Here is a 26,870-nt window from a genome sequence, read left to right as displayed (position 1 = left end):
CCCAGGGTTGCTGCCCATACAGTAATTAAAACTGGGAAAAGCCTGTGGAGGCTTGAGAAACAAGTGAGAGCAACTGATCCCAGTTTCTCCTGTCCTTGTTGACCACCTTGCATAGCATCTGCTTGAAAGTTTGATTAAATATCCTAACTAAACCATTGGTCTGGGGGTGATAAACCGAGGTTTTCAAACGCTTTATTTGGAGTAATTTGCCCACCTCCTTGAATGTTTCTGAAGTGAAGGGCATCCCCTGGTCCTTATGGACTTCTTTGGGGATGCTGATTGTTGCAAAGACCCCTGCTAGTTTTTGAGTTAGCTGAAGACAGAGGGACAGCTTCAAGAAACTGGGTGTCATAATCAACAAGGACCAAAATGTATTTGTGTCTTCTCGCCGAGGGTTCTAGGGGTCCTACAAGGTTTACCCCAATTCTTTCAAAAAGAATATCTATAAGGGGCAGAGGAACAAGAGGAGCACAGTCCCACTTGGGAATCTGCAGCAGGTGATACTCCGGGCAAGAGGTACAAAAGCGGTGGACCTCCTCATTGATGCCTGACCAAAAAATGTTGTGTTTGATATACTGCAAAGTTTCAAGGAGTCGTCATTGCATTGCTCCTGTTTAAATTAACTTGGTGTCTGTTTGAGCCGCACCGTCATTTCTTGATGCCGGAAGAGAATACGGCATGGAGGCAACAGCGGACAGGCTCTGACCATCCATAACCAGGTCTAGTTTAGGAGATATAGTAGACTGTAAGTCACCACGTTTGCTGCTAGACCAGTCAGGAAACAAGTAACATGGGGTACAGTGGGTCCGGTAGCACATCCATAGTAAATGCACACATCTACCCTTTGTATGTGACTACACATACCGCCATGCTATAGTTCTGCATGGCCCTGTGAATACAGGTTATTGCAACACATGGCAACACAAACCAGTGAGCGACAATGGAGATGTTGCTTCCAGAATCCAAAACCACTCCCACAGAGGAAAGGGATAGGGGGTTCATGAGTGCACTGTACCTATCTCCATGGGTTCAGTCGCAGTTCAAAGGTTCACTTAGGAGCAGGCTGGCAGGCAGGCACTGGGTGTCCTGGTTCTCCGCACTTAAAACAAAGAGTGGTAGTTGTGCAGTTCTCTTGAGTCTGGTGTTTCAGTGACTGGCTTCAGTGGGGGCAGTCTTCCCTTGTCGGGTTTGGCAAGCAGGCCACTCAGACATCTTGGTTTGGGATGCCGCTTGATGACCTTGATCAAGGCCTGCCTTGTTCTTAAAAGGTTGTCTATGGACTAGCTGGGTGAGGTAGGCAGGCAGTGCATTCACCAGGGCATCACAGGCGATTTGCTTGAAAATTTTTTGTCTGGCCTTGGCCAGCGGCTGCTAATGCCCCAGAATTTGAACGCCTGCGCTCGGGTTGGTCTTGTGGGGTCAAAACGCCAGTTGTGCCTCAGCCTGGTCCACAGTAACACCGAAGCGCTTCAGTACCTCAGCGATGATGCTGTCATAGTTCGCTGCGTCTTCCGCCAAGCGGTCATAGTAGGCTTACTGAGCTTCAGCCTTCAGGAAAGGGGTTAGGAAGTTGCCTCATTCTTCTTGTGGCCGTCCGTACTTCCTTTCAAAAACGACAAAATAGGCATCCGTGACGTCATCCGTGTCTGTTAACGGGACCAGTACCTGGGGGGGGGGGGGGGGGGGGGGCCACGGTGATTCGTGCCTTTATATGTGCTTCTTACTCTTCCACCCGAAGTTGGAGGTGCTGAAACTCGGTCACCATATTAGTAAGAAGTGCACTAAGGTCCTGCTCCTCCGACATATCAAAGCTTGATCCTGCCGACTATGCCAACTGCAATGAAAGGGAACACAAAAGATAAAGGTTTGGGGAACCACCCAGTGTATTGTAAGACGACGTTGAGGGAAAAGAGCTGCATGATACTGCATCAAGCAGTCAATTGGGACTAAGTCACCAAAGATGACTGAGTTGACAACAAAGGTAGTGGGTTTTTATTGCTGAGGGGAAGGAAGAGGTGGGTCATCTGGAAAAGCGGAAGTGGGGTCATCGGAAGGCGTGGTCTAGAGTCAGAAGAGGAAGAGGACTAGATCTTTCTGCACCTATAAGGATAGGAGAAGAGGCATTAGTACAACTGATTAGCCCCCTGTTCCAGAGTTTCAGCATTAACTAGACCGCATGCGCGCATGTGTGACAATATATACTGCTCAAAAAAATTAAAGGAAACTTAATTAAAGTGAAAATTCTGGGATATTGATCTGGTCATTTAAGTAGTAGAGGGGGTTGTTAATCAGTTTCAGCTGCTTTGGGGTTAATGAAATTAACAACAGGTACACTAGAGGAGCAACAATGAGACAACCCCCAAAACAGGAATGGTTTAACAGGTGGAGGCCACTGACATTTTTCCCTCCTCGCCTTTTCTGACTTTTTTAACTACTGGTAGCATCAGGCGATACCTGGACCCTACAAAGGTTGCACAGGTAGTCCATCTTCTCCAGGATGGCACATCAATACGTGCCATTGCCAGAAGGTTTGCTGTGTCTCCCAGCACAGTCTCGAGGACATGGAGGGGATTCCAGGAAACAGGCAGTTACTCTAGGAGACAGGGCCGTAGAAGGTACTTAACCCATCAGCAGGACCGGTATCTGCTCCTTTGGGCAGGGAGGAACAGGATGAGCACTGCCACAGCCCTACAAAATGACCTCCAGCAGGCCACTGGTGTGCATGTCTCTGACCAAACAATCAGAAACCGACTTCATGAGGGTGGCCTGAGGGCCTGACATCCTCTAGTGGGCCCTGTGCTCACTGCCCAGCACCATGGAGCTTGATTGGCATTTGCCATAGAAGGCCAGAATTGGCAGGGCCACTTCTGGTGCCCTGTGCTTTTCACAGTTGAGAGCAGGTTCACCCTGAGCACATGTGACAGACATGAAAGGGTCTGGAGAAGATGTGGAGAATGTTATGCTGCCTGTAACATCGTTCAGCATGACCGGTTTGGTGGTGGGTCAGTGATGGTCTCGGGAGGCATATCCATGGAGGGACGCAAAGACCTCTACAGGCTAGACAACAACACCTTGACTGCCATTAGATGTCGGGATGAAATCCTTGGACCCACTGTCAAACCCTATGCTAGTACAGTGGGTCCTGGGTTCCTCCTGGTGTACGACAATGCCCGGCCTCATGGTGAAGGTATGCAAGCAGTTCCTGGAGGATGAAGGAATTGATAACATTGACTGGCCCCCACACTTGCCTGACCTAGATCCAATAGAACACCTCTGAGACATTTATGTTTTGGTCCATCCAACGCCACCAGGTTGCACCTCAGACTGTCCAAGAGCTCACTGATTCCCTAGTCCAGATCTGGGAGGAGATACCCCCAGGATACCATCCGTCATCTCATTAGGAGCATGCCCCGAAACAAGCACGTGGGGCCATACAAACTACTAGGTACGATTTTGAGTTGCTGCAATGAAATTTCGGCAGAATGGAGTAGCCTGACACATCATTTTTTCCACTTTGATTTTCAGGGTGTCTTTGAATTCAGCCCTCTGTTGGTTGATAATTTTCATTTCCATCAAACAATGTGGCATCCTTTCATTCCTAACACATTACCCAGTCCATATCAGTATAGATATCCAACATGATTTTTTTTCCTATTGAGATCTGATGTGTTTTCAAAGTCTTCCTATAATTTTTTTGAGCAGTTTATTTATTTTAAAAGAAGCCCGGACACAGACACTGAGACAGCCAGATGTCCAAATGCACACTATATTTATTATTTTCTCACTACACATTCCTTTGCATCTCACACACAGTGCACAACCCACCAGCAGTATAGCTCACTGTCTTTTCTTTCCTTCTCTGCTGCCCTCACTCCTCCACTTGCAAGCTCCATCCTCTTGCACCCGACTCCAGCTCCCTGAATGGAGTGAGGCATCCCCTTTTATAATGCACTCGGATGTGCTCCAGGTGCTCCCTGATGACCTTTTTCCAACACTTCCTTCACTATGCACTCGCCGTGGAATTTTTTCCAATTATACAGTCTTGTGGATGTGGTGTTATGTACCCTAAATAGTGAATTTTGAGGAGAGACTAGAAACGTATATGCCAGAATGATTAACAGAGGGCTGCATATGATGCAACAGGCCATCAAAGTGCAAGGAATACATGCACCTCACCCACTCAAACGAATATTATACACTATCACCGCTTTGCTAAACGGCTTTGCATGCACTTGGTCACACACACAAGTGAACAATATAGCAAAATTGTACAAAAAGTCAATAGGGAAAGCAAAAGAAACAATAGTGTTAGCTGTAAAGCAACTAGCGAAGTATGAGGAAGAATGGTAAAACTGAATCATATCCACCAGTCATTTACTGCGATATAAATAAGATAATAACTCATGTGGGGAGAACAGTCCATTATTGCTTCAATACCAGTTACAAGTGAAAGTAATTATAATTACAAGCAGATTTGTGTCAAAATGTTCAGCAGCTTGTTAATAATGTGTGATTGGTTAAATGTTCTAACAATGCTTCTGTCAGTAATTTTCAAGTGTTCACACTTAGAAAATGGACATCAGCTTCTCAAAAATAGAGGGCTATATACTATTACAAACAGATCTTGTCTTATGCAGTCACAGAGAGGAATCTCAATAAATAAATAAACAAACAAATAAGATGCTCACTCTGCACTGTATGTACTCTGGGCTCCTGACATGTATACTGAAGGTTGTGAAAATGCTCCTTACTATTAGCCCAAAAACTACAGAATGTGAGTGTGATTTTTCATGCCTAAACCTCACCTTTACTAACATAAAGACCCTCTTAATGTTCCAAGTTTGAAATTTTAATGCAGCTGTATACATATATCACTTGCTGTGGTCGACTAAAGGTGTACGACGATGCAAAAAACACATTACACCTCAGAATATCCTTGTTTTTGATAGAGAAACTAATTGATGGAGTCTAAATTAGGTCTTAAAACAAAATTTGAGCATATAGTATTAATACAATATTTCAGTACATTTTTGATATATTTTTTGTGTGCTTTGAAAAAAGATCACACATCAACATGACATAATCCTTTAAAAATAATGTATTTGCTAAAATATTCTCTTCCAGGATTATGACTGTGTTTATATTGTTGTCTCCACACATACCGCTTAGAATTAAGGCCAAAAAGTTCTATCTTGGTCTCATCAGACCAGAGAATCTTATTTCTCACCATCTCAGAGTCCTTCAGGTGTCTTTTAGCAAACTCCATGCACGCTGTCATGTGTCTTGCACTGAGGTATGTGTGGAGACAACCAGGCACTGCTCATCACTTGTCCAATACAGTCCCCACAGTGAAGCATGGCGGTGGCAGCATCATGCTGTGGGGGTGTTTTTCAGCTGCAGAGACAGGACGACTGGTTGCAATCGAGGGAAAGATGAATGCGGCCAAGTACAGGGATATCCTGGACAAAAACCTTCTCCAGAGTGCTAAGGACCTCAGACTGGGCTGAAGGTTTACCTTCCAACAAGACAATGACCCTAAGCACACAGCTAAAATAACGGAGTGGCTTCACAACAACTCTGTGACTGTTCTTAAATGGCCCAGCCAGAGCCGTGACTTAAACCCAATTGAGCATCTCTGGAGAGACCTAAAAATGGCTGTCCACCAACGTTTACCATCCAACCTGACAGAACTGGAGAGGATCTGCAAGGAGGAATGGCAGAGGATCCCCAAATCCAGGTGTGAAAAACTTGTTGCATCTTTCCCAAGAAGACTCATGGCTGTATTAGCTCAAAAGGGTGCTTCTACTAAATACTGAGCAAAGGGTCTGAATACTTAGGACCATGTGATATTTCAGTTTTTCTTTTTTAATAAATCTGCAACAATTTCAAAAATTCTTTTTTTTTGTCTGTCAGTATGGGGTGCTGTGTGTACATTAATGAGGGAAAAAATTAATTTAAATGATTTTAGCAAATGGCTGCAATATGACAAAGAGTGAAAAATTGAAGGGGGTCTGAATACTTTCCGTACCCACTGTATATATCTATATATATATATATATATGTATATCTAAATCCCCGCAAAGTATAACAATTTGTTAAGGATCTGTTTTTTTGTGAAGCAGCCTTAACACAGCTTTTCTGCTGTTTTATAAACGAACGCCATATAAGGTCTTCCTTTTTCCTTGCTTCGCCAAGGAAGGAGCCTTTTTATTAAATCCAAGGGTTCTTCGCTTTTTTTTTTTTTTTTTCTTTTTTTACGATTGTTATATTTCTGTTTGTATACCACGTTGTCAGTTCAGCACTCCGGTTGTAATATGACCAAGCTGTGCAAGCTTACTGTTAAGAATGCAACGTATAGTTGTACAGGAGAAAAGCAATCTTGCCTCAAATCAATGGCAACCTTTTGTAGGTCTATGAAATTAATTTAAACTTTAGGTTTACACGGTGCTTTCTTTCCGAAGTACTTGTACTCATGAATATCTCTGTATGCGTCGGTCACTCAAATCCCCGCGCTTCGCACCGGCGAAGTACTGCTTTTAAATTTTTATTAAGAAGAAAAGAAAACCTTTTTAAATTGAGGGAAAATATACCAATAACAATTTGTTAAGGATCTGTTTTTTTGTGAAGCTGACTTCACATAGCCTCTCCGCTGTTTTATAAACGAACGCCATATAAGGTCTTCCTTTTTCGTTGCTTCGCCAACGGAAGCAGCCTTTTTATTTAATCCACAGGTTGTCCGCTGTTTTTTTGTTCGTTTATTACGATTGTTATAGTTCTGTTTGTATACCACATTGTCAGTTCAGCACTCCGGTTGTAATATGACCAAGCTGTGCAAGCACAGTCTTGAAAATGCAACGTATAGTTGTACAGGAGAAAAGCAATCTTGCCTCAAATCAATGGCAACCTTTTGTAGGTCTATGAACTTAATTTAAACTTTAGGTTTACATGGTGCTTTCTTTCCGAAGTACCTGCACTCATGAATATGTCTGTATGCATCAGTCGCTCAAATCCCCGTGCTTCGCACCGGCGAAGTACTGCTTTTAAATTTTTATTAAGAAGAAAAGAAAACCTTTTTAAATTGAGGGAAAATATACCAATAATAATTTGTTAAGGATCTGTTTTTTTGTGAAGGTGCCTTCACACAAGTGATCACTTCGAGCTGACTTGCTGGCTAACCATAAGCGTTACCTGGTAGGTAACCACCCATACAATCAGATTGTGAATCAGACTATGAATGCTGTGAATGTAATTACCCCGATCTACATGCTGTCAAATAAACGAACCATACGCCGTGGCGCAATTTTAGGGGCTTCGCCTCTAGCGCTGACGTCCGAGGTTCGATTCCCGTAAGGGAGTGAAGTGAGTGGGTGGTTACCTACCAGGTAACGCTTATGGTTGGCCAGCAAGTCAGCTAACATCAGCCACGGTGCCTTCAGTTGTGAGAAGCAGATCATAGAATGGTTGAAAATAGTTTACTGTCAAATAATGCAAAGAGTACGCGACACGTCTTTCCCCCTTATTACTTGGTTGTTCTCTACAAATTATTGGTATTGCTATAAATAGAATATTTAAACAAACTATCAACAACCTTGTAGTTACCATGTGTAAAAATTACATGCATGGCTGCTATAGCTCTTTGATGTCACACTGGTCTTACAAAGCATCATGGGGCACTGTATAAAATAAAAAAAAAAAATGTTTGCCTAAGCCTATCACACAGTGAATTTCCAGGGAAATATTCAGCAAGCAAAGGTCACCAGCGAACAAAAAAAAAAAAGCACTTCAGTGAATTTCACCAGTCAACACTAATAGTGACAATACCAACAAAAGACAAACACACAAAAGTTTATACTATATGAGCTTTGTTTTTTCAGTCAATGTTTTATGTTTATAGTTTTTGCTTACATTTCATCTGTAAAGTACAGTAATCCCTCACTTATCGCGGGAGATTCCAAGGTTCCAAGGCCGACCGCGATAACTGAATTTCCGCGAAGTAGGGACACCATATTTATTTAATTATTTAACGTGTATTTGGACGTTTTTAAACCCTCCCTGTATTGTTTACAACCCACCCTTTACTCTATTAATAACAGGGACAACTGCTAAGCAATATGAAATCGGTAGATAAGTTTACACTTACTGTATAGCGAAGTACACGTAGCTATATATGACGCGATGATGGTGATGAATATGCTGCGCAGTAAAAATGATGACGATGAAGGTGATAATCCCCTGAATGCAGTAGCAAGAGCACGTTAATGCTGAATGAGTGAGATGAGACTTCCTGGTTAATGCAGCACTCCATCGCTGAACCAATCAGCAGCACACAGGAACTTAAGTGCATGCTCTGATTGGGTAGCTTCTCAGCCATCCGCCAATAGCATCTCTTGTATAAAATCAACTGGGCAAACCAACTGAGGAAGCAAATACCAGAAGTAAAAAGACCCATTGTCTGCAGAAACTCGCGAAGCAGCGAAAAATCTGCATTATATATTTAGATATGCTTACATATAAAATCCGCGAAGTCGTGAATCCGCGAAAAGTGAACCGCGAAGTAGCGAGGGATTACTGTATGACTTTTTATGACTTGTACTCAAATCTTTAAGTACTCTGCTGCATGGAATTCAAGTCAAGTACTGGTTAGGTATTCAGAAAAAGTCAAAAGACTGAATCCATACCAAGTATGAATACCCAGAATGGGTATCAATAAGCAGTATTGATACATTCCTAAAATTATAGCATTATGCAAAGTAAAAAGTTTGTTCATATTAAATTTTAGTTGTTCTCATCCAGCCATCCATTATTGAACCTTGTTGATTCAGTTGTTTGTGCTAGCATGTCTTGTTCCTGCTATTTAGGATGTAAGCCAGAAGCCAAGAGTTAGGCTAAGATTAGAACACAGGCTTGTAAAGCTGTAAATGCATCAGAGGTAACCACTATGTTGGCCATTTAATTTTTTTTATTCCTAAATATAAATTGGATATGTTACTAAAACCAGGCTCAGTGTGGTTCTTGAGATTTACACACCTAAAGGATTACACGTGCAAGCTCATATCTTCTTATATTAATAGAAATTGAGAAATATAACTTTCATTATCATGGTAGTAGATGACAGGGTTTGCAGAAGATTAATTAAAATATTTTAAATACAACTAAAATTTCTTTCATGTTCGATTAGTTCACCTCAAAACATTTTTTTTTATTTACAGCTTATCTTCCCATTAAGAGACCCAGTATAGCTGCTATTGTCTGACTTGTTAAGGAGAAAAGCCTTGCTTAATAGCAAGTTGTGGCACCTTATCATATCCTCTCTGAAAGTCAAATAATATCATATGCTCCACTTTGATCCACTTTTTGTTGCTTCCTCATGGAATTCCAGCATGTTACTAAAACATAACCCTTCAATTTCTGAACCTATGCTGACTGTTCAGTTAAACTCCTGTTCTTGCCATGTGTTGCTCAATCGTTTCCTTAATAATTCCTTCTATTTATTTACTTGTGATGTATGTTAAGCTTACTGGCCTGTAGTTGCTTGGCTCTGCCCGATCATTCTTTGTATTATATAACAGGATATTTGCAAGTTTCCAGTCTTTCTGAATTTCTCCAGTGCACAGCACCTTCCTAAAAATATATATCAAGGGTTTATATATGTACTCATTAACCTCCTCAACAACTTAAGGGTAAATATAATCTGGTCCTGGCTGTTTGATTTCAGCCTATTTAATCCAAGCAATGCTTCTCCCCCTAAAATTTCCAAATCATTCAGCGCCTCCTTAGTAGTCCCTTTTATTATTGGGAGGTTACCCAGTTCCTCACATGTGAACACCTCAGAAAAATGCAATTTTTAGACATCTGCTATTTTATTGTCTATATTTTTAATTCACCTTTACTACTACAGACTTTGCTGCATCTGCTCAAAATGTGTCCTGTCAACGTTTAACTCAACAGGTGTAGTCTTTGTATCCGTACTTTATCAAAACACAAAGGATTGTATTATATTATGGTTACTTGACCCTAGCGATTCAGTGTCCTCTACACCATCAATTCTGTACTGATTATTACAAAATACTAAATTAAGACAGGCTTCCCCACCGTGTTGGTGCTTCAATATACTGTGGTAAAAAACAGTAACTGATTACGTCTAACAACTCCTGCTCTTGCGCTCCGCTATTTGCAAAGTTAGCCCAGTTAATATTCGGGTAGTTAAAGTCTCTCATAATTATTTTATCCCCCTGTAAGCTTGTCATTTTAATATTACTAAAAAGATGTACATTGAAACTGATACTGTCTGAATTGGGCAATTTATCACACACTGCTAAAATAAGGCCTCTCTCCCAAATGCTTTCCAGATTAAGCTGGATCTCCTAAGATGAGGCTATTTGTCCAATTGAAGAGGAGTTGCATTTAAATTCTGTTTGACATAAACAGCAAACCCCCCCCCCTTTCTCTATTCTTACTGAAAAATGTATATCCCTCTGTTATACCCAGCTCTGTCTTTTAGCCATGTTTCAGTTATTGCTGTAATATCATAATTGTGCTCAGCTACATAAAATGCACTTGTTTTATTTTGATACTTCTGATTTTAAGGCAAGATATTGTTAATGTGTTACTCATTTTTCTTTTGCATTTATTAGGGTTAGAATTTGTTACTATGCATTTTTATTTTTATACTATTTTTTGTTCCTTCATGTAAATTCCTAATTCTGCCCTGTCCTATAGTCCCTGAAACCCTCCAAACACCACCACCCCCCAATCCTGAATTTTAACAAATCTCTACATAACCTACTCATATCTGTCTACAACACACTGTCTCCCCTCTGGTTCAAGTGTAACAGGTTACTACTGTTCCAAAAGGAGTCCCAGTGCCCCACAAACCTATACCCTTCTGCTCTACACCAAGATCTGAACAACATGTTAAACCTTCTGGTCCCCTCAATCTTAATTCAGGGAAGACTACCTTGTTAGTTCTGCTTCTCAGCCAGGCACCTAACTCTTTAAATTTAGATTGCAGAACTATCCGATTACTCTAGTGTATGTAATTTGTCCAGCATGGACAATGAAAACTATATCCACTTAATCTAATATCCAACAGAATTTGCAATATTAACATTTTACTTTGGACTACTAAATTTGCTCAACACTTTAATGAAATTAAATGATTTAACTTAAATTGTAAAACAAAAAAATTGAAGCTAAACATTGGAGAACTGCTATAGATATTTTACTTCTTCTGGCTCATCAAGCTTCTGTAATATTCACCCTGTCTACTGTCTACCATTTGTCTTTCTTTGAGGCTAGCTTTACTCATCACTTTATGTTGTCCTAACTTTACACCCCTCTTATTCCTCCTTTTAAAGTTATTTACTCACACCGTTTATGTTCCTTTGTATTAATGAACACTTGCGCTGTTGCCCACTTAATTGTTTTACTTTCCTGAATGCTAAGAACTGTTCAGTCCAGCAAATCCAGCAGATCACAAAGTTTACAATAGGCATTATCTTTTTATGAGAGCAGTATGACAGTGGTGTTTAATTGGTTCATGATTAACTCTGTTTGTAGAACAATAGATTTTTTTAAATTAGCAGTAAATAGTGTTCTTTTCTCTGTAGAAAAGTGACAGCTGCAGCCATATATGGTTTTAGAAGTTAGAAATTGTTTCTGGGTTCATATTTTGGACAATGAATTTCTCTTTTTTGTTTATAGATACAAGGGTCAGGGGTGCTGTGTCATCCTCAGGTACTGGCAATTGGACAAAGCCAGCCACTTCAAACAATGCCAGTACAGAGTTTGGTTCAGCCAGCAGTCCTGCAGCCACAGATTTCGCCTGTGGCAGTTCCACCTTTTCAGCAGGTAGTGTGGAGTATCAAATGATTTCTTTCCCTGTTAACATTCCTCATATGGTTTATGCTCTGTTAATGCATCTCTCGTTATAAAGTGTTAATTATTTTTTTGCACTATTTTTACAATATTTTACATAAGGTTTCCTCTCTGTTGACTGTGGAATATTTTTGTCATATTTATTGATTGCTTAATTAAATTTTTTTGACTTTGTCTATCTGAGAGCATTCAAATATAAACAAGGTAATTCATATAAAATATTTGTTTACTTAAATATAATAATTTTGCATACATGCATGTATTTCTTATTAATCTCTATTTGCTTAGTGTTGGCTATTTTTAAAGCCAGTTTTCTGAGAGAAGTTCTATATAAAAATAAACTTGAAATAAAATTTACATTCAGAATTTAAAAGATTAAAGAGTATTGATGACGATGATGATGGTGATAATAATACTAGCCAGACGCAACATTTAAAAAGATAAATATATACTAGAGGGCTTTGCCCCCTGCTTGCTTCGCTCGCCAGCCCCTGTGCCTGCAGTACGCGCTAGCCTCTTTGCAGTTCTGCCACTCGCATATGGGGATGCAGATGTACAATTTACTAACTATTTTACATTACAGCGAGTAATTAACCATATTAAAAAATAGTAAAACGTAATAATTTGAAAGTAAATTATGTTTCATGTTGCATTAAAGTTATTCGTTGCGTAAAACGATTTTGTTCTGTTTGGCTTTGAAATTAATATACAAAAACTTTTTAAACACTTTTAATGTAAAACTTAATGAAAAACATTTTTTTTAAATTAAATTTTCATCAATATCATATTGAATTGTGATTCTGTGTTTGGACTTTCATCGTGACAATGCAATGTATCATTTAATTCCCATGATTGAATTTTATTTCTTTCAATCTATTAAATAAAATGACAATTTCGAATGTTTGCTTCTGAGATTTGTAAATTGTCTTTGCAAAAGCTATTCTAACGGGAAACTGTTAACATTTTAATACGAATGGCATATCAAGATCTCCTTTGTTGTCTAATGTTATCCCCTGAAGATGTACTACATTACCTTTCTTGGATACATTCTTCTTTCTATAGTAATTAATGCGGAGGAAGACCGGACAGTGTTAATGTTTGTAGATATTCTTCGGAATATTATAAGTTGATTTCATCTTCTACATGATCACCACCAACTGTTTCAGCATAGACTATTGATACTCATTTAACCAATTTGCAGTGTAACTGATCAACATTTTTGGCGTTAATTCGTTTGACTTCATTGTTTTCTTGGTGTTAGGATTGCCCATGTACTAATTTTTACTGGTGATAACCCTTCTTGATGAAATTCATCAATAAGATTTGGACATAATATGTCTTCTTTAATTGGGAACTTAAAGTGAGGAAAACGTTAAAATTTATAACAGTTGAGAGAGCAAGAACTGTGTCTGTCAAAAGCATTCACACAAATGAGAAGTGAGAGTACTTTGTGCATGGTTGAGTATGGTTGATGAGGGCTTGACTTGAAAACATCTCATGGCCAAAGCCTTGACTCGCGGGACTTGAAAAAAGTCTTCCAAAAAGTCTCGTCTTGTTGCAGGATTTATTTTTATATAATAGGTATATATAATATACACACACACACTAAGGGGCTCTGCTTCCTGCTTGCCAACCACCGTGTAGGCACTACACGCTAGTCATTTCCCGGATCTGCCACTTGCGTCGAATCGTTCTGTGCTTTTGGATGAACACGAATATCAGCTCCGTCTTTAATATCTCCATCTTTCGAAACTATTGTTGGTTTATTATATATGCAAGTGTGATCTTTCGGATTCATATAGAAATCCAAGAAAAACGTATTTGTCCGTGTTTTTAAGATAAGTTTCGTGTAAAGTGTGATAATTTTGGATGTATGAATTTGTATCCATTATGTTGCATCACTTCTCCGTGATCATAAATATAAACCTGACCGAATTGTGGTTTCTTTGAAATTAAACTTGCAGTAGCTTTAATTGTGGTGGGACCACAGATTCTCATAGCGTATGGTTCAGAATCATGTAAATCTACGTTTTGTGCATTGAATGATGTGAACATGAACAGATTATTGTAAATTTATATATTTTGCCTGCCTGCAGTGTTTGTGGATTTCACTTTCACCAATCAACAAATCTTTTAATTTTCATTAGGAAGAAATACTACTTTTCCCTAATGGCAACACGAATTAGATGATCTACAAATCTCCGACTTAAACTTTACAGCCAAACAATATCTACATACTTCTGTCATATCACCTATGTCGATATATTCAATCTCTTCGCTGTTCCATTATTTCACCGAGTAATAATTTCCATTTGTTAGCGCTAATGTGATCTTTACCATCAGTTTTTTGAGTCTTTCGAATTTTAGTACAGTAATCCCTCCTCCATCGCGGGGATTGCGTTCCAGAGCCACCCGCGAAATAAGAAAATCCGCGAAGTAGAAACCATATGTTTATATGGTTATTTTTATATTGTCATGCTTGGGTCACAGATTTGCACAGAAACACAGGAGGTTGTAGAGAGACAGGAACGTTATTCAAACACTGCAAACAAACATTTGTCTCTTTTTCAAAAGTTTAAACTGTGCTCCATGACAAGACAGAGATGACAGTTCAGTCTCACAATTAAAAGAATGCAAACATATCTTCCTCTTCAAAGGAGCAAACAAATCAATAGAGCTGTTTGGCTTTTAAGTATGCGAAGCACCACGGCACAAAGCTGTTGAAGGCGGCAGCTCACACCCCCTCCGTCAGGAGCAGAGAGAGAGAGATAGAGAGAGACAGATAAAAAAATCAATACGTGCCCTTCATGCTTTTAAGTATGCGAAGCACCGTTCAGTATGTCGTTTCAGGAAGCAGCTGCACAAAAGATAGCAACGTGAAGATAATCTTTCAGCATTTTTAGACGAGCGTCCGTATCGTCTAGGTGTGCGAACAGCCCCCCTGCTCAATCCCCCTACGTCAGGATCAGAGAAAGTCAGCACAAGAGACAGAGAAAAGTAAGCTGGGTAGCTTCTCAGCCATCTGCCAATAGCGTCCCTTGTATGAAATCAACTGGGCAAACCAACTGAGGAAGCGTGTACCAGAAATTAAAAGATCCATTGTCCTCAGAAACCCGCAAAGCAGCGAAAAATCCGCGATATATATTTAAATATGCTTACATAAAAAATCCGCGATGGAGTGAAGCCGCGAAAGGCGAAGCGCGATATAGCGAGGGATTACTGTACATTCATAATCTCTAACCTGCTCTGCATGTGTATTGTGCCAACATTTTTGAACCTCTTTATGATGTTCTACTTTGTCTTCTACTGTCTTTTATTTCCACCACGCTTAGACCTGTTAGGTTTTCAATTCCACTTGGTCCGGGCTGATTATATATTTCCTTATTTTCAGAATTTGCACTTAGATGATTATTGTTCTTTTTTTGAATTCTTTTCTCTCCAATGCTTTTGGGTCTCTTTTTGACACGCTGCCCTTTCTTCTTCACTTAGTCGTTGACGTTTCACCTAGAACGTATAAAATTATTGTCCAGAAAAGGACTACATTGAAGGAAACAAATAGATTGTATGTCTAAATATACTGTTCAGAAAAGCTTCTTTAAAGGATGAAAATGAGGACTTTTCGACTTAGGAAAACATAAAAATGTATAACAGCAGAGAGCGCAGAAACTGTGTCTGACAAAAGCATTCACACGAATTAGAGTTGAGTGTACTGTGGGGGTGTTTGAAAATGGTTGAGAAGAGGACGGAACTTGACAAAATCTCTTGGCAATAGTCTCGTCTCAAGATTTTCTTTTATAATTGAGAGAAGAGATATACACTGTCAGTGCTTACTGACAGGTAGACACAGATGCCAGCAAGGTGTAGGACTTACATGGAAACTTAAAAAAATAACACGTTAATCAAATTGTTAGAAAGAAAATGTTATTTGAGCTGTTTCTTTGAAACACATATTCATGAAATTTTTCAATATTGAAAAAAGAAACTTTATTCTTTTATTTCATATTATTATTGGGAGAAAATATACAAGGTTTTGTATTCTGTATAGAAAACGTTTATATACAGTTGAGGCATTAATCCATATTACTAACCGAGAATGCTAAACCGGATGATGGACGCAGGCACATCCGGCAATGGGCCGTAGCTGCAAAAAGACGTACTACGCAGGCGCAAAAAGAGTCCGCGAGAGTCGGCTGAGGAGCCGAGAAAGGCGGACAAAAGAGGGCGAGAGAGGCACCGGACGGGACAAACACCAAGAGGGGGATTCAACAAGCCCATGGGACACAAAAAAAAGAACACAAAACCACCCCACAGACCCTACAAGCAAGGGACGGGACACACACAAAGAGGGGGATTCAACAAGACACAGGAACACAAAAAGAAAGAAGTCGCTCGCGCGACAACAATCCTCAACTCCCCCCCCCCCCCCCACACACACACACAGACAGACACATCCATAAGAAGTGACACCCAAAGCCACATATTCTACAGTGAACATCAATACCTTCACACTAGACAGCATAGGTGTCAGCATTGGTGGATCTTCTTACAATAAAGCACTATTAACCGTTCAACTGCAGAAAAGGAAACATATTAACAGTGACTGCGATCCTCCTTATTACTTATCCATATTTCGCATGCTGAGAAAGAAACAAGTCATGAATACACGGTCACGGGTACAAAACGAAAAGGAAAGGATAACAGGAACAAACACACGAACATGAAAGAAACAACAAAATACACGGCTATGCAGCATGGGTGGATCTCATTACAATAAGGCACTATTAACCGTTCAACCGCAGAAAAGGCTCCATATTAACAGTGAGTGCAATACTCCTTATTACTTATCCATATTTCTAAAAGAAAAAATGTCTCGACTCCAAAAACGCAAAGCTCAACTAAAGCTTCTAACTAACGATGTACCTAAAAGTAAAAACTTTATGAACTGCATTAGATCCTACAATAGTTCATTTGCTTTTGCATTTACCGGAGTAAATATCAGGCCACCAAAAGGCAATGGCCCATACTGCTTTCGCATATGTGCACAAATACTGCATCGCATTGGAACAGTGCACCCTGAAACAAATCAACAACGCAATTATGCACAAATCTACATCCTAGATCCACATGACGCAAACTATCAATCAAAGTGCTGCATCACAACAGGCACGGATTCAAAACGAAACACCTCCCGTCTCAGACATACGTTAATGGCAGCGAAGGCTACAACGGGCTTCTCACACAGCACAGGCAAATCGATTACAGCTCCAAAACAACACGTCCCAAATACTACACATGCAACAACGCGCCTCTCAAACGGCACAAGCAAAACATACACCAGGAAAATTCATTCGGATTAATGAATGTCATTTGCAATCATTCTCATTCAGTTCACTTCCCTGAAGAAACAACTGGCAATACAAGTTATACATTTACACGTTGTTGTCAAAAGGGTCAAATTAGACTGCCTTCTTTACATTCATATACTGAATATCTACAGAAGCTTATAACTGACGATGTACCTGAAAGTGAAATCTTTATCAACTGCATTAGATCCTACAAATCGGTATCCACTATGAACATTAACGGTGGCACTGCACGTGACATCCGACTTGAAAAAATGTTGTTTATTGATGAATGTTCAATGGCATGAAGTCACTTACTCAACACCATTCATAAACTTCTACAAACGTTTATGAATAATAATATTTGATTTGGAGGAAAGGTACTTTTATGAGGAGGACATTTTAGACAGTGATTAGCTATTCTTCCAGATGCCATGCACTCAGCTATTGTTCAGTGCACCTTAAAATACGCAGACAATTGGCATTGCTTTCAAAAGATACAGTTAGTAAAAAAGATACGATGTCCAGAACCAGATCATAACAATTGCTTATTACAAGTGAGAGATGGTACACTCACCAATACAGATGGACTTCAGCCACATATTCCTCAAGCCTTTATCTGCGACGACTTAGTTACAGAGAGATTTGGAACAGCAATCTCATTAGACCAAATGCCCCTTTTAACACAACGCACTATATTATGTCCAAAAAATATTAATGTGGAAAACATAAATACCCAAGTCATTCTATTACTTCCTGGAGAGACAAAACTCTTTCTAAGCTCTGACAAACTTGACTCTGATCACAACAATAACCATCTTAAATGACCTTACAAGTTCTGAGCTGGAATTACCTTTTACACTTAAACGGCGTGTACAAAGAAATTTTCAAATAAACCTTTACACTGTGCCACACACTTTATTGTGTGCTTTCTATTTGCATCATCTACACCTTCACACTATTCTATATCTCATTCATACATCACGCTCTTTGTCATTCCCAACACCAGGGGTTGGCGAGCGAAGCGAGCAGGGGGCGGAGCCCCCTAGTTTTACATAAACCTTGGCCAAGAACTTTTAAACTATAAATTTCCCTGCTTCGTTACCAATCCTCATTCTATCATGTTATCAATTAATCAATTTAAGTCATTTAGTGTGTCTGCTTAATTTCCATAATTGTTTTTCTCCAAAATAATGATTAAGAGACAGATTAATTTAATCTTTTAACCAATATGTCAGGTTTTCAGTGTGTCTAATGTTTACATTTACAACGTTGACAGTCTCTTTAAACAGCATGAGTTACTCTAGGAATTGATTTAATTGCTTTTAGCAGTTTCTGAGTTGCTAATTGTCATAATTAGTACTTTATTGGGACAACTGTGGTCTGTATATAAGAGCCTTCTTGTATAGCTAGTGCCTTCCTTAGGTTAAAACAATGGGAAATCAGAAGATCCAAGTCAAGACCTTCAGAGGAAATTGTGGATCTTCACAAGCTGGATTCCTCCTTAGGAGCCATATTCAGAAGGTTCAAGGTACAATCAGTTGCACTGATATATAAAAAGCTTGGGACAGTATAGACTTGGTGGTGTTCATGATGGAAACACAGATTGACTCCCAAGGATAAACAGTTTGTTTTGAAATGTTCAACATAACCCAAGATGATAACAAAGGATCCGGTAAAGGACTTGGAAACATCAGGGCATCATCCACCTTTAAGAGAGCACTTCATCGCCATGGCCTTAAATGCTGTCTACTAAGAAAGAAACCATTACTCTAACATTAAAAAAGCACAATTTGAAGTTGCTTCCCAGGATAAAGATGTATCCTTATGGAGGAGTGTTCTCTGGTCAGATTAATCAAAATTTAAACTGTTTGGCTGTAATGATCAGCATTATGATGGAGGCTGAAGGGTATGAGGCTCTTAATCCAAAGAACGCTATTCCATTTGTGAAGCACAGGTGAGGCAGCATCATGTTGTGGAGGAGTTTTGCTGGAGGAGTTATGGGAAAGGAACTGGAGCACTTCCTAAAACAGATGGCATGATGAAGAAGGAGTATCATCAGGAAATTCAAAAAACACCACAAGACCTGAATCAGAAAGCTAAAACTTGGTTGCACATGGGTCTCAACCAACAGGACAATGATCCCAAATATATTTCCAAAGTGGTGGCAAAATGGCTTGCAGACAACAATGTCACTTTATTGGAGTGGCCATCACAGAATCCTGACTGGAAAATCTAACCTGAAGAAATGTCTGAGCAAGGAGGTCCACAATTGTCTCTGCTGTCACTAAGGAAATGTTAATGTGTGCAAATCTTATTGAGCCTTAAGGTTTTCCTTCTTCCCTCCAGCTCTGTAAAGGGCTGATGCACAGAAAATACCAAAATGGAATGAGAAAAGAAAAAGTTAGACAGGTGAAAGGAAAGGAAAAAACAAACAGGAGAAACAGCAGTACTATTCTGGAAAAGCAAAACAAAGAATGTCACCAAGACAGCATCCATGTAAAGACCAGGAAACCGCTTGTGTGATGCAGATCATCTCTTTTAAACATCAAAGAACTAATTAACATGTTCATATTCCACCTCACTCGAGCATAGCTAACCATAAGAAGAATATTATTGAAAAATGTCGCTGTTTTGCATAGATTCCATGTATGTTCTACCTTTACTACTGGATTAAACTTGTTGAGGTCCTTGTTTTCTATCGCAGATTACGCTTGTCCCTTGCATCACAGGTTTTGTCTGTGATTGCAGGTACAGAGTAGGGTAAACCAGTCTTCATGTTCTGTTGGCTGGAACCTCTGCCTTCTTACTCTCAACTCACTTACTCAATATAAGTGAAGCTAGGTGCAGTCTGAAAGCATGCCATAACTACAAACTAATGGGATAAGCAACGTATTAAAAAAAAAAAAAAAAAGTCATTTTTGTGTGTAGTATTTTTATTCACTTACTTTTAGATTGTACTGGGGTGAGAGTTTTATTTTAACCTTGTGTTTTTTGCTGTTTTATTTTCTAAATGTATTTTCAGTTTTATGATTATAAGCTTGCAGTCATCTTTCTTGTTTATGTCTTAATTGTTTCCTTTTATATATCATGTTCTGTTCCTGGTATTCCTAATCTGTTGTTAAATCTGATGAATCCTATTGTTGTAAAGCAGTTTTATCAACTTAGTTGTTTTAGATGTACCATATAATTAAATATGGCTTGATTAATTTTCCTTGTATTTGTAACTCCCAAATACTTTGCTATTCTAACGAAGTGTTCCAGTTTAGTATGATGTGCTAATGAGTTAACTGAAAAAAAAAACTTTTTTTAATACTAATTCATATTAATTAAAATAATATGTAATGTAAATATTTTAGAGTCTTTTGCATTGTAACATTACATTGCATTATTGAATTGGACAGCTAACAGTTTTTATAGATAAAAGTAAATTTTTTAAATCTGGATTTTAACTTGTTGAATATCACCTTTTCTCAGATCAGGTAAACAAGTGTATTTGCTTCCATTTTAATGCTTGCTTGCTTTAACACTCTTTTCCTTTATTTTCTCCTTTTTTCTCTCTCCCATGTGATTATTGTTTTTCTACATAGCCACTTGATGCCATGCAGTCGTCATCCTTTGGGACAGATGGACAATTAATAACTCGCCTACAATCTCAGGCTCCTGCGACAACAGCTGTTGACCCAACAAATATTGCTTGTGTGTCAGGTTCTAGCCTGATGACTATTCCACCACCATTACAACATTTCCAAGGCATTGTATCTCCACAAGCTGTTGTGCCCTCTTCTGCTACAGTGCCAGCTATTGCTTCTGTGACGGGGGCAGAGTCTAGTGATACACCAGTTGCAAGTGCTATTTTGTTAATCGGACAAGACATTCAAGCAGCACAACAGAAAACTGTTAAAATAATGCCTCAGACAAATGTCTCCCAACAGCATCAAGTGACATCAGTACACCAGGTACCACCACAGCACATAAAGCAACGTTCTGTCTTGCAACAGCAGCATTTACAAGCTAATATTGCAGATACACAAGTGCAGCAACAAACTCTAATAGCAAATGTTGAAAAGCATGCTGTATTAATTCAGCAGGCAGATCAGCATGCTTTATTAGAACAGAAACAAGAGCAGCAAATTTCAATGAAACCACATTATCCTTTAGAGCAACCAATCTTTGTACCTCAACATATAGTTGAGGAGCCTCTGCAACATGAACAGCAGGTGAAAGGGCAGAAGCAAGAAAATGAACAAACAGTACTACAACAGCAACTGATTGACCAACAACTTTTCCTTTTGCAGAAGCAACACTTGGATCAACAAACGTTACTTCAGCAGCAGCAGACATTGAGCCATCAGGCATTACTGCAGCAGCATCAAACATTGGATCAACATGAATTAATTATGCAGCCGCAACAACTGGATCAACAAATTCTGCTGCATCAAATGGAACAACAGAGGTTACTGCAACTGCAGCACATTCAACAGATGGAAAAGCAAGCAGCAGTAAAAATTCAACAAATTGAACCCAAGTCATTATTACAACCTTTGGATAAACTGAAGCTGCTACAACAGCAGCCAGTGGGCCAGCAGGTAGTGCTTCCACCCCCAGTGGATCAACAGGTAGTGCTACATCAGCAGGCACAACAACATGTGGAGCAGCAGGCATTGTTAAAGAAGCAACATCTGGAGAAACAAGTACTGCTGCAGCAGCAGCAGCAGGTGGAGCAGCATACTTTGCTGCTGCAGCAGCAGATGGAACAGCAAGCATTACTACAGCAACCACGGACTGAGCTACAGCAAAAGATAGAAGCGCAGGTATTGCTGGAGCAGCAACAAGCCTTGCTAAAGCAGCAGCAACAAATAGAGCAGCAGGCACTCTTGCAGAAGCAGATGGATCAGCAAGCACTGCTGCAGATGCAACAGATGGAACAACAGGCATTTCTGCAACAACAGAAACAGCAGAAGGTGGATCAGCAGGCATTGCTGCAGCAGCAGCAGCAAATGGATCAGCAGGCATTGCTGCAGCAGCAGCAGCAGCAAATGGATCAGCAGGCGTTGCTGCAGCAGCAGCAGCTGCAGCAGCAAATGGATCAGCAGGCGTTGCTGCAGCAGCAGCAGCAGCAAATGGATCAGCAGGCGTTGCTGCAGCAGCAGCAGCAGCAAATGGATCAGCAGGCGTTGCTGCAGCAGCAGCAGCAGCAAATGGATCAGCAGGCGTTGCTGCAGCAGCAGCAGCAGCAAATGGATCAGCAGGCGTTGCAGCAGCAGCAGCAGCAAATGGATCAGCAGGCGTTGCTGCAGCAGCAGCAGCAAATGGATCAGCAGGCGTTGCTGCAGCAGCAGCAGCAAATGGATCAGCAGGCGTTGCTGCAGCAGCAGCAGCAAATGGATCAGCAGGCGTTGCTGCAGCAGCAGCAGCAAATGGAGCAGCAGGCGTTGCTGCAGCAGCAGCAGCAGCAAGTGGAGCAGCAGGCATTGTTGGAGCAGCAGGCAATGTTGCAGCAGCAGCAGCAGATGGAGCAGCAGGCGTTGTTGCAGCAGCAACAGCAACAGATGGAGCAGCAGGTGTTGCTGCAGCAGCAGCAGCAGCAGATAGAGCAGCAGGCATTGCTGCAGCAGCAGCAGCAGATGGAGCAGCAAGCGTTGCTGCAGCAACAGCGGCAGCAGCAGATGGAGCAGCAGGTGTTGCTGCAACAACAACAGCAACAGCAGCAGATGGAGCAGCAGGTGTTGCTGCAACAACAGCAGCAGCAGATGGAGCAGCAGGCGTTGCTGCAGCAACAGCAGCAGCAGATGGAGCAGCAGACATTGCTGCAGCAACAGCAGCAGCAGATGGAGCAGCAGACATTGCTGCAGCAACAGCAGCAGCAGATGGAGCAGCAGACATTGCTGCAGCAACAGCAACAGCAGCTGGAGCAGCAGGCATTGCTGCAACAGCAGCAGATAGAGCAGCAAGCATTGCTCCAGCAACAACAGCAGCAGCAGCAGCAGCAGATGGAACAGCATGCATTGCTGCAGCAACAGCAGCAGCAGATGGAGCAGCAAGCATTGCTGCAGCAGATGGAGCAGCAGGCATTGCTCCAGCAACAGCAGCAGCAGATGGAGCAGCAGGCATTGCTCCAGCAGCAGCAGCAGCAGATGGAGCAGCAGGCATTGCTGCAGCAACAGCAGCAGCAGCAACAACAGATGGAGCAGCAGGCATTGCTGCAGCAACAGCAGCAGCAGCAGCAGATGGAGCAGCAGGCATTGCAGCAGCAGGTGGAGCAGCAGGCTTTGCTGCAGCAACAGCAGCCGCAGCAGGCTGATCAGCAGGCTGTGCTATGGCAGCAGGTGGATCAGCGGGCTTTGCTGCGGCAGCAGGTGGATCAGCAGGCTTTGCTACGGCAGCAGGTGGATCAGCAGGCTTTGCTACGGCAGCAGGTGGATCAGCAGGCTTTGCTACGGCAGCAGGTGGATCAGCAGGCTTTGCTACGGCAGCAGGTGGATCAGCAGGCTTTGCTACGGCAGCAGGTGGATCAGCAGGCATTGATGCAGTTGCAGCAAATGGAACAGAATTTGCTTCACCATCAACAGACTGAAAATCAGGTTTTACCTAAGGAGCAACAGGAGTTACTGCAACGAGAGGAGGTGCAGCAGCAGGTGGCGTTACAGCCAAAACAGATGGATCAGCACACATTCATTCAACAAAAAATGGAACAGCAAACCTATCTACAGTTTGATCAGCAGGTTTTGTTGCAAAAGCAGAAAGAGCAACATGCATCACTGCAGCAGCCACAGCAAGTATTTTTGGAAAAGCCAAGTGTTCTGCCCCAGTCAACCTTGCCTTTACAAGGAGCTGTATCAGTTCTAGAGCCACAAGCACAGGTACCTATCCAGCAGACATGGGCACAGAAACACATGCAACAGTATACCTGCTTACCTCAGCAAATGGAACAAAGCTCCATCATTTCACAACAAAATCTCCAGAGCAGTGAAGTTCTGTCAGAACTACAGAAGCAGGGTTTAGTTCAGAAACAAGCTGAACATCAGTCTTTCTCACAGGGAGGATCCACTTTGATAGATTCCAGTTCAGAAGCAGCTTTGCAAGATCCCCCTAAACTGCAGACTGTTTCAGTCCAACCTCAAACTGACCTAGCTTTCCAGCAACAACATACTGTTGCCCAGCAAGTGGTCCACAGTATGCCTGATTCACAGCGTATAACGCAACAGAAACCTGCTCAGCTACCCTACCAAAGGTTAGTTCAGTTTTCCTTTCAGGATCAGCAAAGTAGCTTGACCCAGTCTGCTCAACAGCTTACCCAGCAAGTTTATATGCCACCACAACAAACTCTGTTTATTCCTCAGCAGGTAGTCTCAGTGTCACAGGCTGCCCCTGTAATCCAGTCTTCTGCATCTCTTCAAAATGTTCCCCTCCCTACGCAGCAACAGCAGGTGATAGTGACACCTCAGCAGCTTCTTGTCCAACCACAGTTGCAAGCACAGGAGACAATAAAAACATCTAAAACACCAATTCCAATACAGCACCAGGTTCAACAGCAGGTTCCATTTAATCAGTCTGTTCCATCACTACAAGAGACTGAACAACTGACATTATCAAGACAGCTGCTGCAGCAGACTGGCCAAGTTAATCAACAGCAGGAAATAAAACAACAAATAAATACCTCACATGTCCAAGGTTCTTTAATTCAACCTGACATCACCACTCAAGAAATTCAACAACACATTCCACACACAGTAATTCTAAAGCCAGTTCAGTCTTTGCAGCTGGGTCAACCTGTGCAGCTGGTACAACAAAAGTCACAATTTCAGCAGCAAACCCATATAACACCTCAACCCCTAAGCACTCCTTCACATCTAGATATACTTGCCCCACAGCAGCAGGGCCATATAGCAACACAACATGTTTCCCAGAAACAGCTGGAAATTCTTCAAAAGGACAAACATGTGGAGTATAAATCACTATTATCAGAGACCCAACATCACATTCATGCCCATATACATCAGTCAAAAACTGAGGTTTCACCACTCTCAGCAGAATCAATGCAGCAACAATCCGTTTTACAGGGTATGATTCCACACCAGGTTACATTACAGGCTGAAGAATCCAGTGAGGACCAGCAGCATGATCTGTTACAGAAGGTACCAGTGCAGGATCATCTACTTAAGCAACAGTCAGGAATTGCACAGTTACATGACCAGGCATCTCCACAACAAATTACACAAACTCTTTTAGACCAGGTGACTTCAATAACTACCCCCTCACAAAAGCTGCTCATTCAACAAAATCACGCACTTAGTTTGAAATCCCAGCTATTTGTTTCTGACCAGAAACCAACTGTCCTTTCCAAGACATCTCTTATTTCATTGGAGAGTTTCTCTGACAACAGTGGTATTAATTCTCAGCCAAAGCAAGGATTTCCAATACTGCAGAGCACTGAACCTGTACCAGGATTGACCACAAGCCCTTCACATTCTTTTTGTTACCAAATTCCTGATGTACTGCCAAAGTCTGGAAAGCCCATAAGTACTACTTCTGTTCCAGCACCTGATGAATATGCATTACCATTTACATCGGTGGATCCCCCAGATATGCCAGTGGACCCTCGATTACAGCAATCCATTGTTCCTGTCCCTGATGTTAACAGTGGCCTTCCAGAATTAGAAGATAACTATAGAGCCCAGATTCAGGTATAACACTGCATAAGTTTATAATCTTAAGTTGCTTTTGCACGGCTTATTTGACATTGTGTATCTTAATTTCTTAATTTTGAGGTTTATTGCAAAGAAAGTTTTGATTTAATGTTAGCCTTCCTTCCTTGTCAGGTCTTCCTATTATGCATTTACTAGATTACATATGTGTCAAGGTATGTTTAACTTTTTATCATCTGTCTACTGTCTGAATCCACATGTGACAGAATGCATCTCATCTTACATAATAATAATTACAGGTTTTATTTCAAAATTTGCATTATTTTTAAATAGTGTTTTTATTCTAATAAAATACTGCTCTTTTAAATTCAGAATACATCCCCCTGATGGATTTGTCATTTGTAAATTTAGAGCAATGGGCTGAACCTGTTCATAGTGGTTAGCCATTCCTTGTTGATAAATTTTTCTTGATTGTAGATGGCAGTGCTAATTTTCTTCCATTCAAACGGCCAAAACATCATTGAGGGAGTGAGAATTATGATAGCTTTGCAAAGATTATCTAATTTACCTAATATTTAACATCTTATTATCTTATTTAATAATCTGAAATATTATAACTGTACCAAACATTGAACATCTTTTATTAAACAATAACAAAAAGCGTAATGGCCTAGTTACACCTGCCCAGTGTTACGATCCATGGGAAATGTATCATTAAATTACAAACACATATTGAGAACAAGATCCTGCTAATCTCCTTCTCTTCCCCCTCCCTAACGCAATACTGCCAGTATCTCAAATCACCAATTCTCTCTCTCTCTCTCTCTCTCTCTCTCTCTCTCTACACCAAGGACAAACCCACAACTCGAGGCTGGTGGTCATTGCCCCTTTGGCAGATCAGATAGACACCACATGATACTATTTTACGGTGAATGTGCAGTATCCATGCAACCCTTCCCACTATAAGCTTTCTACCCAGCACCGAGAACAGTGTTATCCCCCT

General features: G+C 40.8%; 1 protein-coding gene across 6 annotated transcripts in view; it reads left to right on the top strand.

Annotated features, from left to right (window-relative positions):
• si:dkey-151g10.3 (serine/threonine-protein kinase WNK3) overlaps positions 1–26,870 on the top strand; it is a 343,184-nt gene that overhangs the window by 134,641 nt on the left and 181,673 nt on the right. For 3 of the 6 annotated variants that reach the window (XM_051933579.1, XM_051933578.1, XM_051933583.1), the window contains exons 11-13: positions 11,704–11,850; positions 20,810–21,937; positions 23,579–25,906. In XM_051933579.1, the coding sequence (XP_051789539.1) occupies positions 11,704–11,850; positions 20,810–21,937; positions 23,579–25,906 (3,603 nt within the window). The remainder of the gene's footprint in view (positions 1–11,703; positions 11,851–20,809; positions 21,938–23,578; positions 25,907–26,870) is intronic. The other 3 variants (XM_051933582.1, XM_051933581.1, XM_051933580.1) reach the window with 3 other exon arrangements.

The sequence above is a fragment of the Erpetoichthys calabaricus genome, chromosome 11, assembly GCF_900747795.2.
Source record: "Erpetoichthys calabaricus chromosome 11, fErpCal1.3, whole genome shotgun sequence".
Lineage (NCBI taxonomy): Eukaryota > Metazoa > Chordata > Cladistia > Polypteriformes > Polypteridae > Erpetoichthys > Erpetoichthys calabaricus.
The sequence above is the reverse complement of the archived record's forward strand: the minus strand, read 5'-3'. Positions and strand labels throughout refer to the sequence as shown.